Source organism: Penicillium griseofulvum (assembly GCF_001561935.1).
Source record: "Penicillium griseofulvum strain PG3 chromosome Unknown contig_76, whole genome shotgun sequence".
NCBI classification, from domain to species: domain Eukaryota; kingdom Fungi; phylum Ascomycota; class Eurotiomycetes; order Eurotiales; family Aspergillaceae; genus Penicillium; species Penicillium griseofulvum.
This window is the reverse complement of record NW_024467427.1, coordinates 65,345-83,368: the sequence shown is the minus strand read 5'-3', so window position 1 is coordinate 83,368 and position 18,024 is coordinate 65,345. Positions and strand designations below refer to the sequence as shown.

Sequence of the window (18,024 nt, the reverse complement as noted above, 5' to 3'; positions counted from 1 at the left end):
TGGTCTATCTAAGGAGGGAGGTTAGTTGGAAGGTAGTAGATACCGGGTCTCCACGTATTAGAAGAGTAAATGTAAAACTCACTACGTTTTTAACAGTAATAGTTCAGAAAATAAATTTGAAATTTTTGTAGATTACTATTTCAGCTATATAGCTCATTTCATATGAAACCTATAGCAAGATACAGACATAAACCTATAAACCGTAAGAGAATTGAATGTTATATTACATGTGACATGTAAGTATATTGGTATTATATACGTATTATACACTAGAAGTATGACTATTTCCACTAAATACTATGTATCCAGGTAAACTGCTTACCTAGATACATTACCAGTACCCGTTCTTCCTCTCCTCCACGAGGAATTTGAGATTCAGCCACAACTAACACATCTTTTCTTCCCCTGTCCTCTCTTCGTTTTCACAAACACCCTTTACTTGAGTTTCCCCGAATATCAGCGGTCGGAATCAAGTGTTTTAGGGTATCCCCAATGCTTAAGTGTCTTCTTCTGAATGTTTATGGCTGAGGACCTTTTACCAGGTCGCCTAGTAAACCCGCTTCGGCGTACTCTGAGCGAAGCCGGCCTAGATTGATCTGATTCTTCCACGCCTTGCGAAATTCGAGCTCGTCACGCTACGATCAACAGTGAAACTGTGCTCCTATCTTTTGTCCCTACCAACTGACACGGAATGACGCTCATGTCCGCACCCCCTGAACCCTCACCAGTGTCGCAAAGCACTGATTCTGCCACTTAATTACAAACGCTTCCGGACGCCTGTAATCATCTCATGACTGTGTTCTTTTCACACCTTCAACCAATTCGCTTCGCCGATCATGGAATCTTTACAAATCCACCTACGACCCGGGGCCGACGAGCCGATTGAATGCTGGGATGATGACGATGACTTGCAGTTCAGCGAGGATATTCACTTTCGCACCGCATCCAGCGCAGGGTCTATAACAAACTCATCATTTCGGCCCTCTGGGCATCGAGATTCTATCTCCTCTCGACGCTCTGCTCGCTCAGATATTGAATCTAATGCTGGCGACGAAGACTGGCAGGTTCCGCTTTATGACAATGATGAATTCGCAAAAGAAGATGCTATTGCCTCGGCCAAGACTGCGGGCATTCCTATTCCTCCAGATATCCCCAAGTCAGCTCTCATTGGGGGCACGATCAAGCGCTTGTCAACTCGAAAGACCAAACAAACTTTTGTTGATGACTGGTCAGAAGACGTTGAGCTCCCGGGTCCTGAAATTCTGTTACAGCTCAAAACTCCGCAGGAGACCACGTTTCCTGACTCCCTTCGACATTTGAGCTCCGCTGCTACCAGTCCAGTGAAATCCACTACCTCGCCATCTTGGGATGAGGAATTCTCTACGCGTTTGCAATCTACCTTGGGGCCATTTGACACCTTCCAAGACGACAATGGTAGTCTGGAACCTCAAGATATCCCGACCCTTAAATCCCCTCGATCACCGAAAACATTGGACTTCGGCAATGTTGGCAGTGATTTCAATATTGAACAGGAGGCAGACGACGACTTCAACCAGGATTTTGAACTTCCCGCCAATCATCAACCTCTCGAGTTATCCCATCGAAAAGCGAATTTCTACGTTTCTAGTCCCACTTTGGAGGAATTTGATCTTGAGTGGTCTGAGGGAAGTATCGGTGTACGAGTCGGTGGTACCGCAAGGGATGGTCGTTCAGTTCCCAGCTCTTCTATCTCCATCGCGAGCCCCAGCGTTTCAAGTTGTCTCACGGCAGAAAGTGAAGAGGATGGCCTCGACGGTCTCATCATCCCCGAAGGTCCGCTTGATTTTAGTGCTTCTCTGCAGAAGCGACAGACTGCGCAAGCTGAGAATGTTGACGCGGAAAAGAGTCAGATGCATCATATTCCTTCTGACGCTGATGACTTCTTTTCTGGCATTGATATCGACAATGAGAAGGCGTTCTCCTTTGGAAAGCCCGCTCTGAATCCCAACATAAAGTGCAAGACAGAACGGCCGTCTAGCCCGACTCGTCGATCTGCAACAACACTCACGTTCACCAGTGCGACAGGATCTCCACGAACTCGTATTCCACGTCTATCTGGCCATGATCGAACCCATTCAACCCACCTTGAGACTGTGTCAGAAAGTGGTGCACCTCTTTCCAAATTTCGAACCTCACAATCGCGCCTAGGGCATTCGTCTCAATCGTCAACTTCAAGTCTCCCAGCCCCTAGCGCTAATCCAACATCTCCGTCTCCTACACTCTCTGGTCGACGGCTTCTCGGGTCTCGCAATTCCCGGGACAATGCCCAGGCTGGCGAAGGTAACCCTTCAGTTCGGCGTTTGAAGACCAAGCGATCCCTACCATCGATTCGTGGCTTAGGCTCAGCCGCTTCAATGACTTCCCAGCGGCCAATCGATCGTCCAGTCCGTCTTCCCTCTGCCCGGCCTAAAACCCCGGTGGAACCTCCTGTAACCGATGCGAGGTCGCAAGGTCGCCGGCCACAGGTACCATTTATGCCGGCTGGTGTATCAGAATCCCAATCACATCATGCCAGCGTGAAAGGGTATCGCTCGTCACGTCGAACAAATTCAGATAGCTCTGGTGGGCTTCTTAGTCCGCAGGGCACCGTCTCTCGACTCTCCCGACCTCGCAATGAGTTCCGTGCTGTTGGTGACACAAGCGCAGATCCCCACAGTTCTACAAAACGGACCATCACACGACCCACCAAAAGACGCAATTTTGGGGATGGAACCGAGTTGGAATCGTTCGATGACCTTTCTACGTCGGTCTTGGCCGAGAGCAAGTTCGTCAAAACTCCCGCCGGTCGAGGTGCTCCAAGGTCCATCCGCGCCAGGCTTAGCCAGAGTCGGATTGATCCGCATGAATCTCCTCAATCTTTCACGTCCCCCTCGACCTCCAAATTGCGCAGTCCCACGCCTAGGTTTGCGCGAGATACAAATGCCTCCAGAAATGCACGGGAACAACGTATTGCATCGATGGCTATTAACTCCAAAAACCGTGAACCCAATCCTCTTTCGGCGTTCAATACCAATTGGAAATCCCCACCGAGCTCCAGGATTCCTCCGGCCTCAACCATCCGAAGCCGGAAAGGTAAATCAAATGTCAAATCAACGTCCAAGCCACACTTGATCAAGCCCATGGGATCTGGAGTGCAGGATGCCAAATGTAAGCCCCCCCCTCCCCAAAAGGAAAAAAAAAAAAAAAAAAACAAACAAGTTTTTCCCCAATTTTCCAATCTCTTTTTTAGATTTTACAGGGTGTTAACTGTTTAGCTGTGAGCGGTATGCGTTACAACCCTACCAATTTCCGGTGGGAAGGAAACGAAAATCTCGTTCAGGAATTTGATATTCCCAAATCCCCTAAACCTACCCCGGCTCTTATTGCCAACGTTGGAGGGCAGAACGTTCAGACAGTTGGTGGAATGGTCTTCGATCCACAACGTATGTGCTGGCTCCGGGCATTTGAAGATACAGATGAGGATGTTTTTGCCGGTCTAGATGATTTGGATGAAAACAAGATTGAAGAGGATGCCAGTGCCGGTGAATCCTCTGATGAAGGACCTATGACTGAAGAATTTGATGTCGGACCAGAATTCATTCGACGACAGCGAGCTGAAGAAGATAAGTGGAGACGTAAAGTTGACAAATGGGTGTTTGATCGAGGTGATTATCCTTGGAGATGGATTATCCGGGATTTAGTTTGACTACAGAGACCATGTACACTACACGAACTTTTACGATTTGAAATGATAAATGTTATATTATTATTATTTTTTTATATTTTTTGAATCTCATCTCTCTTTTTTTTAAAAAAAAAATAAAATAAAATAAAGAAATATCGGACTCGGGGAAAACGGGAAGCAACAGAGTGACACCAGATATTTTGTTAACTGCGAGGGTCCGAACCTTTGAAGAATGTCCGATGTCTCAGACCAGGGCTTTTTTAACCAAACGTATGTTATCCTGTCATTCCCGTCTGCATTAAAAAAAAAACATTTCGGATTCTTGCATTTGGTACATTGACAGGCATTAACAGGCATTAACAGGCCATTGACAGGTATTGAACAGGCATTGAACAGGCATTGAACAGGCATTGAACAGGCATTGAACAGGTATTGAACAGGGATTTGATCTTTCAATCTTCTTCTTTCTCCCATGTTCCTTACCTCTTTTTTTTTACACGGTTACTTACTGCCGACTTTGTTTGAGCAAACGTGCATTTAAAATGGTTTTAAGTGATTCCATGTATAGAGAAGAGAAAAAGAGAAAAAGAAAAAAAAAAAAATAAAGTCGGGGAGATGATTATATTTCCCCCGCTCTATTAACATCAAATCATTTTCTTCTCTTACTATCTATAGGATGCCTTGAATATCGACGTGGCTAGGACATTGAAACGAAATGGAATCCGTACCACTTTTATGCGTTGTATCTCTCTTTCTCTCTCTCTCTCTATCTCTCTCTCTCTCTCTCTCTTCGGAAAACCCTAGGCCTTACTGCTTTTTTTTACTTTTCTTTTCTTTTTTTTCTTTTTTTCTTTTTCTTTTTTTTTCAGTATGCTTCCCCCGTACCTGACAGAGAGAGTTCGACTTGCCTAGCTCCATCATTTCTTTTTTCTCTGTGAAATATTTGCTGTTCGTCGTCCAGGGATGCCCTCTGTTGTCTCGTCTCGTGCACTTCTTGGGCATCAGCCATGTCAGTCCTGCACTGTTTGCCTTGTCTTTTTAATAGAATTGTTACCCCCATTTCCCAGGGCTTTTTAAGGAATTATTCTTTCTATATCTCACCTTTCTTGCTTTTAGACACAGTTTCTTTCTTTCTTTCTTTCTTTATTTTTATTTTTTTTTTTTGTACTGTACCCAGGTTCTTCAGATTTACTCTGTATAATCCTTTGTTTTTTTTTATTCTGTTTGTTTGAAACAAATCGGGCTGAACAATAATCAGGTGCCATTCAAAACTCACTATGAGCAGCTTTGCAAGACGCAATGAAGGGAATGATGCTTATCTCATGAATCAAATGGCAGTACCTGGTTATGGTCAGCCAGAGGGTGATTTCAAGCAAGAAAACCATGACTTCAACACACATGGATCTAGTTCATATCATTTTCCTCATTCCTTCAATCCATATGGGTCTCAATTTGGGCAGCCCTATGGTCCACAGTCGAGTCTATCTTCGGGGTTGCAACATTTGCAATATACCTCGGAGCATTCAATTCCATCGATGACAACCCCTGATGATCCCAGGCTACATCATCCACCGCAGTTCATGTCCCAATCACGGTACCTTCAAGGACCAAGATATCTGCCCCGTGATCCGTTAGGTGAAACAGAGATTGAAAATCAGGAATCTCACAACGAGGCTACATTGCTGTCAGAGGCTGTAGTGCCGGCACTGAGTGGCTTCCCGGATGTAAAGGAGTTTGATCAACTGATGCAGAAGTGAGTGATTTTTTATGACCCATGTGGACTTTGTGGCTAATATCTTCTAGCTACGTGGAGGATCTGTCTATCAAGAAGCAAGATAAAGCGTTGATCTATGCGAAGAGAGCCCGGAACATCAGAACTGTGTTGATTGATCCCAAAGATACGGCGGTGGAATCAGCTCAATTTAGGTATGGGACCTCTTTTGAGTCAATCAGTTGCCTTTGCTAAACAAATCAGGTTTTGGGTTAAAAAGATGTTCAAACTCCAAGCTGTTGGGTCGGATGTATGTAACCGTTTGTCCCGGATATGATATAAAAAAAAACACTGACGGATATATCCAGCATAGAAAGATGATCTGTCATGAGGGAAAGCCGGTTGCAATTCGGGAAAAATTATTCAAAATCCTCACCAAGGCCCATCAGCAATGCCAGCATGGTGGCCGAGACAAAACATCTGCTCAGGTCCGGCGAATCTATTCATGGTAAGCAATCCGAGTCAATGTGATATATATATATATATATCCATTTATATCCCTCTCTCTCTCTCTCTCTCTCTCTCTCTCTCTCTCTCTCTCTCTCTCTCTATACACATGTTTGATCCTAACTATCTCATTAGGGTTCCCAAGGAATTGATCTCCCGCTTTGTCAAGATATGTCCAACCTGTCAAGTGCGCCGTGGGGGATCACGATTGACACCGCCAAATTCGCGGAGAAGTTCCCCCAGACTAGAGATGGTTTCCCGATCTCCCAAGCTCCCGTCGCCGCCAATTTCGCGGCGAGAATCAACATTTACTGGTCAAATGCCTCTTGACAGGACGCAAGCAGACTATTTTGGCCATTTACATGGACACGGTGGCTGGCTGGATAGTCAAAATGTGCAAGGTCGCTCGAATCTAGGCAATGGAGTTCGGTCATTCCAGGGTCCCATGGGCAACCTTTCGCATTCAATTGCTGGCACCTTGGATCCCTTTTCCACGGATCTATCCATCCCTTCGTCCCAGTTGAATTATACAACGGGATATGTGCCGACACATGGGACTGCCCCTCGAGAGTTTTGATCTTTTCTCGTCGACCGTGGATGTTGCTTTTTGATATTTTCTGAGTACACTCATTATGTGCTCTCCAAAAGTATGAGTCTCTATATCGTTTTATGCTTGTCAAGTATAATGGGTATACATGAACGGGGCGAGAAGTTGATTCCCATCATGGGGCCTTGAGTGTACGAAGACACAAGGGACATCGTGAAGGGGGAGGAATTCGAATAAAAGAAGAAAAAAAAGAGGAAACATGAAAAGCCCAAAAAAACCAAAAATATCACTTTGAATTTTTGATTCTCGAATCTGGAACATTAAGTATACATAGGTGATAGTACGTTTGAATGGTAGAATGACAAAAGTACAGGTCTTGTCTGATAACTATGAAACACATATGCACATTGTCCATGGTATTCGATATTCGATATTCGATATTAGGGGGTCAATTGCAGGTTTAGCTGAGCCTCATGTGACCTTTCCTAAATGCATACAGATTGGCGACATGGAAACATTAATTCATAACTCCCAGTGTCGGGGTTGGTGTTGCATGGTTTCAAGATACTTGCTCGTGACATGCCTAGATGATAGGTGTCCTAGGCAAATATAAAAGGAACGAGTGGATTGATTTCAAAACTCCATCTCGGAACCTTTGGAAGATCCAAGATATCAATTCCTCGATCCATTCAGAAAGAAAAAGAAAAAAAAAAAAGAAACAGTACCCTAAACAGGAAGAGAGAACTTCTTGCCCTTCAAGACCCTGAGGGAAAAAGAGGCAGAAAAGTCAGTGTCCACACGCCCATAATTCTTTTTGGGGGCTGATTTTAGGGCTTACTTGTTGTAGTAAATGTAAAAGAAATCGGAGTAAAGCAATGTTTGGATAATTCCAGCGATAATGGTCACGGGCTGGAAGGAACGTTGGAAGGAGGCTTCGGTGAAATAGCGGAAGACCCAGTTCGGGATGTAGAGTGCCCTATAGAGTCCGAGGGCAAATAGATAGTGTGTCGTGATAGTGTCTGCTTCCCCGGTTCGTTGCAGCATGAATAGTTGTGGCAATATGGCAACTGACTCCAACCAGATGGAAAAAGTCCAGAGTATCTACATGACGTTAGTCCGGATCTTTCCACTCCACAAGATTTCGACCAACCTCGGAGATGCGATAATCGCGTGGGAAGAGAATCGCGAGCACCGCGCTGATTCCGAGAAGGTATTGAACCTTGAAAGTATCGATGTTGGGATCATGTGTAGGCTTGTAGTCGTTGAGCATGAGGTAGATGACGTAGGCCGAAGAACCGATAAATAGAAGCTTGAACGTGGTGAGGTACAAAGACTCGGTGAACGTCCAGAAAAGATCTAAGACGCGCATGAGCGACTGTGATGAATATAAAGTCGATGGTGACGTCGAAACATACCGAGATACCGAGTGACAAAAACGAGAAGGTATAGCACTTGCGATTTGAACGACAACCCGGAACAACTCTACGAAGCACCATTAGTAGGTCATATGTGGCTTGATCAACAGGAAAGCATACGCTTGACGTCTTCATCTTCCGCAGAAGCATGAAGATCGACGCTAAATGAGAGAAGTCGGCTGCAATTGAGGGTTAGTATATCGCGTTGGTCTCCATTGATTATATCGTACCTAATAACCTGAAGATATTCATTATGCCGGTGATAAATTTCAGTGTGGAAAATGGTCAGGTAAAAGAAAAGAGGGAGAGAAGGGAGAAGAGGAGAAGGGAGTTTGAGAATTGGTAGGAGTGTCGACCAAAACAGCTGAGTTGTTGACACGAAGGCAAAAAAATGGAAGGGGAACTTAAAATTACTTGCAGATCAGGTACAGGTACATGTACAAAACCTGTATGTACCATACACATACATATATGTATATATATACTTAATAAGTACTCTATGGAGTATTAAATATTTGTATTTTAGTCCAATACTTATATAAAAGTAGAATATTGTACATAACAATGATCTAGATTATTGCCCCATACTATATATACCTTACACTAGTTAACGTATTTCACTACCGAGCTGCGCACACCCCCGAGCTGCGCAGCCCAGAACACATAGTGGAAGCGATAAATTACAATATAATATTTCAACAACGGTTGTCTATATCAGTTTTTCCTTGTAGCCAAATGCTTTTTATGTGATATCTAGCCACTTATTAGAATCTAGGGGACTTTAACAAACTAGTGACTGAGATATATATATTTCAAGAGTTTAGCAATGTATTTTTCGATACCATAACAATGCAAGCTCTCGATTTATTTAAAACTGATATAAGATATTTGAAATGCTTATCAATTGCTATCAGCGAGTAATAAAGTCAAATAAAAGCGTTGGTTGCTGAAATATCATGTCTTAATTTATCGCTTTGACTATTTGTTCTGGGCTGCGCAGCTCGGTGGTTTGCGCAGCTCGGTAGTGAAATACGTTATCTATGTAGACCACAATTATAAAGAAATACCCCAGAATGCATAATGTCGTCAAGTCATCATATTGATACAATCATAATCGCTACCTAGGCCTGCCCACCTTAACACAGACACATGACCAAATTAAACGCCCAAGACTAATTGCCATTTTCAAAACATATGCAGTTGCCTCGCTAGAACAAGTTTCCACCTCCAATGCTCTCATCGGCCATTCGTTGGAGATGACCTTCAGCTAGCTCGCTCTTAAGAGCGCATATTGAGCTTTCCCGATCGAGTCGATCCCAGTCTCGTAGTTCCGCCCGTTTGGACCTCTGCGTCTCTGCGATCTGCTCAAGGAGCTTTTCTTTGTCAACATCGAGCTGAGCCAGCCGCTTCTCCACAGCAGGATCGAGAAGCGACGGAAGACTCCGACCTTCTGGTATGATAGTACAGAGTCCCGCAAGATGATTTATACCCCTCTGAGACAATGGTTGAGTTACAGATGGAGTGCTGAGTTGCCGGGAAGTTGGGTGTCGGTAACTGCCACCTGGCACGGGGGATGAAAAAGAAGCACGAGGACCTGCTGGTGGGACCTGGGAAGGTGCAGTAGGTCCGCGGCGTATCGCCGGAGACCCCATCCAGGCTTCACGTGGGCCAGGTCCGCGGCGAGGACGAGTCGGTGCTGATAGTAAAGAGACATGCGGAGGACCCCGATGCTGATTGGATGGCGGTCTCGGTCCCTGATAAGATCCTGGTGGTGGGAGCGTAACTGGGCTTGCGCCATGGTTTTTCGGTTGAGTTGGAATGTTGCCACCAACCTTAGTCCCACTCGTCTGAAGTTCCAAATGCGCTTTCTCTGGAATCGAGAAAGGCGAATGGTTGCCAACCGATACTCTTTCCTCGTTATCTAGCCGATGTGGGTAAGAGGGCTCCGTGTCATGGATCTGGTCCCCGTACGGAGATCGCTCTGAGGGTTTCGACGAACGTTGGAAGGGTACCGGAGAGCGGATCGGTGACCGACTACGAGCTGTGTGCGAAACCACAACATGCTTTTCTATAGCTGGCGACAAACGTTGAGATAGCTGGACTGGTTGTGAGGCCACGGTTTGTGCAGGCGAAACATGTCTTGGTGGCGACAAAGTACGATCTCGCTTTGCCGTATCAAGAGGGTGGCCTCCATGCGAGGCATTAATTGGACTCTGTGGCAACGATACTTCTGAATGTTCTCTCGGCGAGGAAGCTCTGGGGGGTCTGTCAATATTCAAGACAGCAGACCCGTCCCGTCTTGCGGATCGGAAATTTTGGCTGATAGGAGTTGTATCGCGTATGCGCCTTGGGCTGTTGCGAGCACGGGATGTGTTCCGTGATCTGCCATCACTGTAGGGAGATTTCGAGCGCCATTTTGGGGGTGGTGAGCGGACCCTTTCATCTCGCCTAGGCGAAAATCTTCTTGGTGATCGTCTTCTTTCATAGGGGGCTGGACCAAAGTTTCTCCCCGGAGGAGTACGTGAGCGGCGCCGATATGGTGGTGGTGACCGACTTCGTGGGCGTCCATACCCTCTATTTGATGACGGTACCCAAGTATCGGCTCGTGGTCGAGGAGGGCTTCGGGTTCGTGGTGGCGAACGCCGGTGACGAATTTCATACCCCCGAGAAGGGGAACGACCGTTTCTCTCGGCTGGACGATAACTTTCTCCACCTCGTCGTTCATCAAATCTAGTGAAGTACTTAGAAACATTATGCCTTTCAAAACGTCTCGATGTGCCTACCAACCTTCTGCGATCCCAATCCATTCTAGCAATGAGTATAGGGATATTAAAGGCAGTGGAATTGAAGTTCAGAGCAAACAGGTGTGTAAATGGAAGACAGAGCACAGGAACATACAATTGCCCTTCTCCGTCTCCTGGGGGGGTGGGAATCAAAGTACACAAGGAATTCAAGGGTCGAAATGTGGTAGATGAGAGCACCAAGCTAAACCCTTTTGGGAATTCATTATAATTGTGGGTCTCGATTGTCCGAACATATACAACATACAATAACCTAGACAAGAAGAAATCTATACGGACCGAAGATTTAATACAGACATATCTACAGTATACACCCCTTAGAAATTTCATAAAATAATTCAATAAGACATTGATTCAAAGATAATCGTACATTATAGGTCAGAGACCTTTCTTGAAACCTCAAAACTCCAATGCTCATCACGAAAGATGCACGCCCAGGGAACAAAGAACCAAGATAGGGGAGGAAAAAAAATACACAGAACATGTTCAATGCTTCCCTCGTCTCTCTTCTTCCTTTCGCAATCTTTTGCGGCTCTCCTGTGCAATCATATCACTCAAGTCTTCTTGAAAACCCCAGTTTGGTGGATTTTGTTGCTGTCTCTGTGACTCATACATGCTCTGAAGGCTCTCTTTGCTGAGGCCATCACCAGATTGAATTGCATCCAAGCTGACAGAGACTTCAACATCCCCAGGCTTCTTGCGTTTTCGGGTTTGATCATCTGCACCAAGAATAGGAGGCTTGGCTGTTGATCCGCTAAGATCGTAGGCCCTGTCGCCTCCGAAAAAGCCTTCCACGTTCGTTTGCCTCTCGGGGATGACCTGATAAGCACTCCGAGTGTGAACGGATTGCTCTGTGTCGGTACCACGATGGTGTTTGCGCACATCAAACTCCCCGGAGACATTCTCAGCGCCAACGAATTCAGATGGTACTGCTGAGTCAATCCCACTTGGTGTTTCCATGCCGCTAGGAGAATGAGCACCTACACCCACACCATCTTCATCGTTTTCTTCTTCCTGTTCATCGTCCTCCTCCTCTGCTTCACTTTCCTCTTCTGACTCTTCCGGTTCATGTAATTCCCCCCAAAGATCCTTTTCGATCGGTTCTCCGTGTTGGGCATGTTGTTGGGGTTGTAAAACGCCGAAGATATCACCTCCGAATAATGGGCGGTTGTGTTCATCAACAGGTGGCTTTCCATACCCTCCAGGATGGTAGCCCCACGACGCGCCCGGTGGAGGTGGCGCATTGAGGCCGGGGACTTTCAATGCAGGATAGGCAGACGATGGGCCATATCGCTGCTGGTTGACGAGCCACGGAGGAGGAGCTCCTGGGGTCATACCAAGAGCGTCCCTTAACTCATCGCTCAGTTCGCCAGGTCGGAGGTGCTTGAGATTCGTCTCGTATTCTTTGCCCTCATAGTAGATCTCACCGTAGCGAGTCAGCTCCGGCTTAGTTTGAAAGCGGAAAAATGCTTCGTAAAGCTTCTGGTAATCAATATCCAGTTTGCCCATCTTTGGCTGCACCCTTTCCCTTTGTTTTTGCTTCAAACTTGACTGCTCTTGTTTTTCTAAAGCAGCATCACGCATTTCGGAAATCCCAGTCTCCTGTATGAATTTGGGAAGAGCAAACGGCGCCTTCTCCACGCCTCGTTTGGATGATAGATACTCTCGTTTAAGCGACCAGTGAGAGGGAACCGGGACCACATTACGATGGGCTTTGATGTGAACAAGTAGTCGAGGATCGGGGGCGGATGTATCTGTCCATTCAACAATTTCAGGCTTTCGTGCCGTCGCTTTAAGTTCAGCAACAGATAACTTGTTCATTGCCTTGCGCTTTTTCTTTGAAATCTTGGGCTCGCTCTCTTGCTCTTCATCGGGTATTTCATCGCCATCGTCAAAGAAGACCTCAGGCTTATCAGACTCCTTCGCGAATGAATTTTCATTCAGTGTCTCGTCGAATTTTCCAGCAAAGCCTTTGTACATTTCCCATAGCGGGTCAGTTGGCTCAGGAGACAGATCAGTGCTGGTATCAGCTAGTGCATCCTGAGAAGTAGCCACTGGGAGAGGTGACAGCTCCCGTGGTATGGTATTGTCAATGGGAGCGCCTGTACTCTTTGCAGTAGCCTTTGTAGTAGTGTCAGCTTTGCATCAGCTATGACCGAGATATTTTGAAGCATATATATGCCTTACCTCGGCTTTGTCGGCCTTTTTCTTAGCTCTTCTGAGCTGGTTCTTGCTCAATTTCATGGTTTCTGTGGATGGTATGGTGGTCGCTCAATCAAGGGGATGCTAGGTGGGGAATATTATAAGAGATGGAAAGAGGTGTGTCACAGGCAGCTTGGTTCAAGTGCGTGCAAGAAGATAGTAAAAGACAATGGACGGGGCGGGATAAGATTAAAAACTGAGTATATTGCAATTGTCATCACGTGTGTCCACCTACAAACTCCCACCGCCTGTGTTTTGCTAATACCTACCGCCTATATATCACCCAATTGGATGCAGTACATTGTTGTTCACAGGTACAGTGGCATTTCATGAGTATTTGCACCCCAATACTTCTATCGTTGACCGCCCTGGATATACCGCCTTTCAATAACTACTGGTATAGACCCCACCCGTATAGCAAGATCAGATATGATTGGATGTAAAATTCTTCTGGCAAAAAATAGAAGTACTGGGGTGCAAATACTCATGAAATATGACTGTATATCTATCTTACATAACCATAGGTACAGTTCATCAGCTCATCTCGTTCACATTTTGTACAATAAAACACTTTTTTTTTCTTCTTCTCCTTTTTTTGGGTCTCATGTCAGCAGTTCATTTTAACAACACGTAAACATAAGAAATCCATACTTGCACCAAATATATACAGTGACTGAACATTAGTACATATTTGCATCGCCTGTGGACCCACCCCAATGACCGCCCTTATATACCTATATATATATACTCCGTACTGCCTACCTAAAAAGCATAGCATACCTAATCTCCTACATATGGGCAATAATGACACTATAGAGGAGATCCTGGTTGCTACTACCCAGTAGGCATGGAAAAGATTAGAGATGCGGCACTTGGGGCATCTCTCTGAGATGATTCCACACAGAGTGGAAGCCATCATTAAGAGTCAGGGGTGATATACCCCATACTAGATTTCGTTGTATGAATTTTTGAAGGGTTTTGACCAGCATTATATTATATAATCAAGGTGTGGGTCCAGACGATGCAAATACTTATGTTGTATGTCCAGTCACTGTATATATTTGGTGCAAGTATGGATTTCTTATGTTTACGTGTTGTTAAAATGAACTGCTGACATGAGACCCAAAAAAAGGAGAAGAAGAAAAAAACAGTGTGTTATTGTACAAAATGTGAAATAAGATGAGCTGATGAGCTGTGCCCGATGGTGAAGACTACCGGCAGAGATAATAAAATCCAAAGACAATCTGCACCTGAAGCAAAAGGTCCAAGCTGCTTTGCAAAGCAGTATTTCACTAGCCCAGCCAGATCGTAGGGAATAATCCGGATATAGAATATGTGTCGGTGTTGATGTGAGTGGTGCAATGTTGAGCCAGGCAAAGTCTAGAAGTTTAGACATGCAGTTTACTTCTTCTTCTTCGCGGATCTCGATTCTGTTCAAGTCTTAGATTTTGATCCTGGTATGAAACCATTGGGGGTAGAGGGAATTACCTGCTGCAGTTCGTTTTTTCTTGGGCCGGCCCTTCCCTCGTAATTTGGCACTATGAATCGGATTTTTAGTAAGAGCTTGTTTTGATGTGATGTGGATTATAATCCTTACATCTGAATAGCTTCTTCCCTGTCATCTTCAGCTTCGTCGAATGTCGTCAATCCAAGAGGCTTATAGGTGTTTTGTAAATCCTGGAAAGACACAGTCTTCTTTGGGTACCAGGCTGCAAGCGTTGGACCGCGAAGGCGCTGCCTCAAGACCTTGTTTCCAAGGCGAAGGCGTTGTGGGTTGAAATTAAGAGAAAATATGCGGCATTGGGTCTGGAGAATTGCCAATTAGTGAGTGCCAGGACAGTGCAATGTAAAGTGTGGTTGAACCTTCACTAGATCCACGATACGACTGGACACCATTTTCCTTTCTCAGTTTTTCAGAAGAATCATGTGCAGAAAGAAATTTGCGAAGCAGCTATTCACAGCAGCTCAGTAGACAGATGTTATCGAACTTCGGGAGATACACTGAAGTTTGCCCGATGGTCATGTGACATCCCGAAAGTATACCGCCTACATATCCTATCGTATAATGTTTTACCTCCGAGATGGGAAACAAAAGAAAAGCAAATAAAAAGAGAGCGCAACCGCAGAACTGGTTTGAGGCTGAACAGGGCCTACAACAATCGACATGCCCCAAGGTGAAGAGATAGCAGATTCAACAGGCTTAAAAAAGCCAGCGGTAGATCTGAAAAGATCATCATCCGTCTTTGGGTTAGATGCCACCCAAAACTCACAAAAGCGGCCCAAGGTGAATGAATACCATATTCGCATCTCACTGAGTGAATTCCTATTTGTTTGAGTAAGTTATTGACATCTACTTTCATAAAGGTTCAATCATCAAGTCGGCCATCGGACACTAAGTTTTCTGTTGGTGTTAGTCACAGCACGGCCAAGTCCAACAACAGTTCTCGTCTTCTCTCTCTACAGCACCTTGTTCGAGAAATTTCAAACAGTTCTGAACTTACTGGTGCTGGCTCGGAGGTTGCGGACGCGATTTTGAGGCTGGATGATGCATTTTGTGGGACAAAGAACCAATTGCCCTCCAGAGATTCCTCCATGGCTAGTGAGGTCCCAAAATCACACCACCCGTATCACAGTTCCAGGTTGGTCAGTGGATCGTGTGACCCTGAGCTACCCCCGATCATTGATGGCAAGCTAGAACTTGCTGTCTTCACCCATCCAGCTCTTAGCAACAATAACAACACGACCTACGACCGACTCGAGATTCTAGGCGATGCATACATCGAGCTGATTGCAACCAAACTTGTCTGGGAGAGATTTCCAGATTTGCCAGCAGGTCGAATATCACAGATTCGGGAGATCCTCGTTAAGAATGAGACACTTTCAGGCTTCGCAGAAAAGTTTGGGTTGGACCGCAGGGTTTCTGTGCCACCGAATTACAATACCCCGTCAAAGCGATGGACCAAAACAAAGGGCGATGTCTTCGAAGCCTACGTCGCGGCAGTCATACTTTCGGATCCTGTTTGTGGCTATGAAGCAGCCGAGCATTGGCTAACAGGTTTATGGGTGCCAATTCTCAATAAACTAGGTCACCAGAAAGGTGAACTACGCTCTAAGGAGGCTCTTGCTAAGAAAATTATGGGGAGAAATGTTAAGCTTGAATACCTCGAGCAGCGCCCATCGATTCAGCAGAAGGGTGGCACTCAGACTTTCTTTGTCGCGTTATATCTCACAGGGTGGGGATGGGATAAAAGGTTCCTGGGTTCCGGTCAGGGTTTGAGTAAAGCAGCTGCAGGTGACGAAGCAGCGAAAAAGGCATTGCTGAATACGTCCCTAATTCTTGAGATCGTGTCAGCAAAGGAAAAATGGGAATCTAGCTCTTAAAGATCCCGGTCATGTCTCTCGCAATCAATCCAACTTCGTGTGGGCATTACATTTCGCATTGAAGAAAATATCACCGGCCTATGCACATCTGCATGCATAAGTACATGGCTAACTTAGGTCTATGGTATTTTCAAACGTCTCGCACGCCATACCATGTTCTATAATACAAAGTTTTACCTGCAAATTTCAACTTAAGGCGCAACGCTATATGTCGAAACCTAATTGATATAGGGTAACTTACGGATATTATCGGACTAGGGGATGTGAGATCTCATATAAGTGTATCTATTGATTAACTGGCCCTAAGACGTTTTTACAATTGCAGACTCCACTCAATATGCAAACGATCACCCGTGTATCTTTTACTAGCGGGCCATACAAAAGTGAGAGAGGTGACTTTACGAGAAGCAGTAATGGACTTGGTAAATAATTACTTGGTGTGGACCTGGCAGTGACCCTGTGGGTGGTCTATAATCTTAGACCATCCACTCGCCCCTCTGAGGGTCAGGGTCCCTTGTAGACTGCAGCATATCTGCTCTAATAGGCCTTGACAGGTCCCGCAGCACCTAGGCAATTTCAGTGCTGCGATATGGTGCTACGAGGTGCTGCAGGACTGATTAAATTTTGGTTATGTTGTATAGTACTACAGTACCAGGTACTACGGCACCGTCGCAGTACCAGTTTAGTACTACACTAGTATAATTCTGCTAAGGGTTACCTAAAATAGATAGATAATATACTAACTTATTTTAGTAGATTACTATTATATATATATATGTATATATATATATATATTGGTATTAGGAGATAATTCTGGTTACTTTTAAAATTTTTAGTAATTTACAACTAATAGTTAATTAATAGATTAAAGGGTTTGAGTACTATATATTTATTAATTAACAGTAAATCTAGCCTAGAATAGTATAAAGTTAATAGTTAATGATATACAGAAGAGAATATACTAGTATTCTATAGGAATATAGATATTTATGTTATATATATGTATTTAGTATTTATTACTAAAAAATAAAATAACGTGTGGAACTAGAACGTGCTAAAGATGACTCAATACTAAGAGCTTACTATACGAAGTACGGAGCATAAAGTAAGATTTATAAGGAACTTAACTAAGTAATTTACTATTTTTGCTATATTAAAGTAAGTAATTATAGTAAAGTAAAGAGTAGATCTGAATTCCTATTAGTACCTGTTACTAGCCAGTTCTTTAAAGTAAATAGTGTATTTTAACGAGAATACTAAGTATAGAGAAAGAAAGAAAAGAAGAGAGAAAGAATTAAGTCCGCGAAGCCTTTATAGGGCTTTGGTGAACAATAATAATAAACTATATAAAAATCTAACTACTTCCCTCTAAATCTAGAATCCTAACTAAAGTCGGGATCCGATAGTAGAACTCTTTCTATAATACTTCTAGATTATAATATAACCCCTACCTAAAACTATATTCAGTCCTTAAATACTAGCTTATTATTATTAATATAATCTTTAAGAACTTAGTCTTTCTTATTAATATCTAGCTATTCTTATGAATATATAGGGGGCCTTAGTTTATTAAGGTATTATATATAGAACTCCTATATCTTCTTTAATATATATTTTATATTACTAATAAGATACTACTATAGATTTAAATTATATCCTAACTATAATACTTTATATTAAAACTTTCGATAGTATATCCTAATATCTAAGATTTTCTTAATCTCTTATTTATCTATTTCTTTAACCTATATTAGTAG

At 44.1% G+C, this 18,024-nt stretch overlaps 6 protein-coding genes across 6 annotated transcripts; 3 read left to right on the top strand and 3 right to left on the bottom strand.

Moving 5' to 3' along the window:
- Positions 1–836: 836 nt before the first annotated feature.
- Positions 837–3,724, top strand: PGRI_078850 (putative cytokinesis regulator (Byr4); the record flags this gene model as incomplete). The annotated part of the gene is made up of 2 exons (XM_040795599.1): positions 837–3,186; positions 3,294–3,724. 2 exons carry the CDS (start codon positions 837–839, stop codon positions 3,722–3,724), a joined length of 2,781 nt encoding a protein of 926 aa, XP_040651164.1.
- A 1,514-nt stretch (positions 3,725–5,238) lies between these two features.
- PGRI_078840 (uncharacterized protein) lies at positions 5,239–6,251 on the top strand (the record flags this gene model as incomplete). Its single annotated transcript, XM_040795598.1, has 4 exons — positions 5,239–5,456; positions 5,507–5,629; positions 5,679–5,724; positions 6,057–6,251. The coding sequence occupies 4 exons, from the start codon at positions 5,239–5,241 to the stop codon at positions 6,249–6,251; spliced, it is 582 nt and encodes a 193-aa protein (XP_040651163.1).
- Positions 6,252–7,302: 1,051 nt separating this feature from the next.
- PGRI_078830 (ER lumen protein retaining receptor) lies at positions 7,303–8,135 on the bottom strand (the record flags this gene model as incomplete). The annotated part of the gene is made up of 5 exons (XM_040795597.1): positions 7,303–7,569; positions 7,619–7,824; positions 7,884–7,950; positions 8,004–8,062; positions 8,114–8,135. The coding sequence occupies 5 exons, from the start codon at positions 8,133–8,135 to the stop codon at positions 7,303–7,305; spliced, it is 621 nt and encodes a 206-aa protein (XP_040651162.1).
- A 956-nt stretch (positions 8,136–9,091) lies between these two features.
- PGRI_078820 (uncharacterized protein) lies at positions 9,092–10,635 on the bottom strand (the record flags this gene model as incomplete). The annotated part of the gene is made up of 2 exons (XM_040795596.1): positions 9,092–9,957; positions 10,173–10,635. 2 exons carry the CDS (start codon positions 10,633–10,635, stop codon positions 9,092–9,094), a joined length of 1,329 nt encoding a protein of 442 aa, XP_040651161.1.
- Positions 10,636–11,170: 535 nt separating this feature from the next.
- On the bottom strand, positions 11,171–12,928 carry PGRI_078810 (U2 snRNP complex subunit CUS1; the record flags this gene model as incomplete). The annotated part of the gene is made up of 2 exons (XM_040795595.1): positions 11,171–12,805; positions 12,872–12,928. 2 exons carry the CDS (start codon positions 12,926–12,928, stop codon positions 11,171–11,173), a joined length of 1,692 nt encoding a protein of 563 aa, XP_040651160.1.
- Positions 12,929–15,478: 2,550 nt separating this feature from the next.
- Positions 15,479–16,267, top strand: PGRI_078800 (ribonuclease III; the record flags this gene model as incomplete). The annotated part of the gene is made up of 1 exon (XM_040795594.1): positions 15,479–16,267. The coding sequence occupies one exon, from the start codon at positions 15,479–15,481 to the stop codon at positions 16,265–16,267; it is 789 nt and encodes a 262-aa protein (XP_040651159.1).
- Between the last annotated feature and the right edge of the window lie 1,757 nt (positions 16,268–18,024).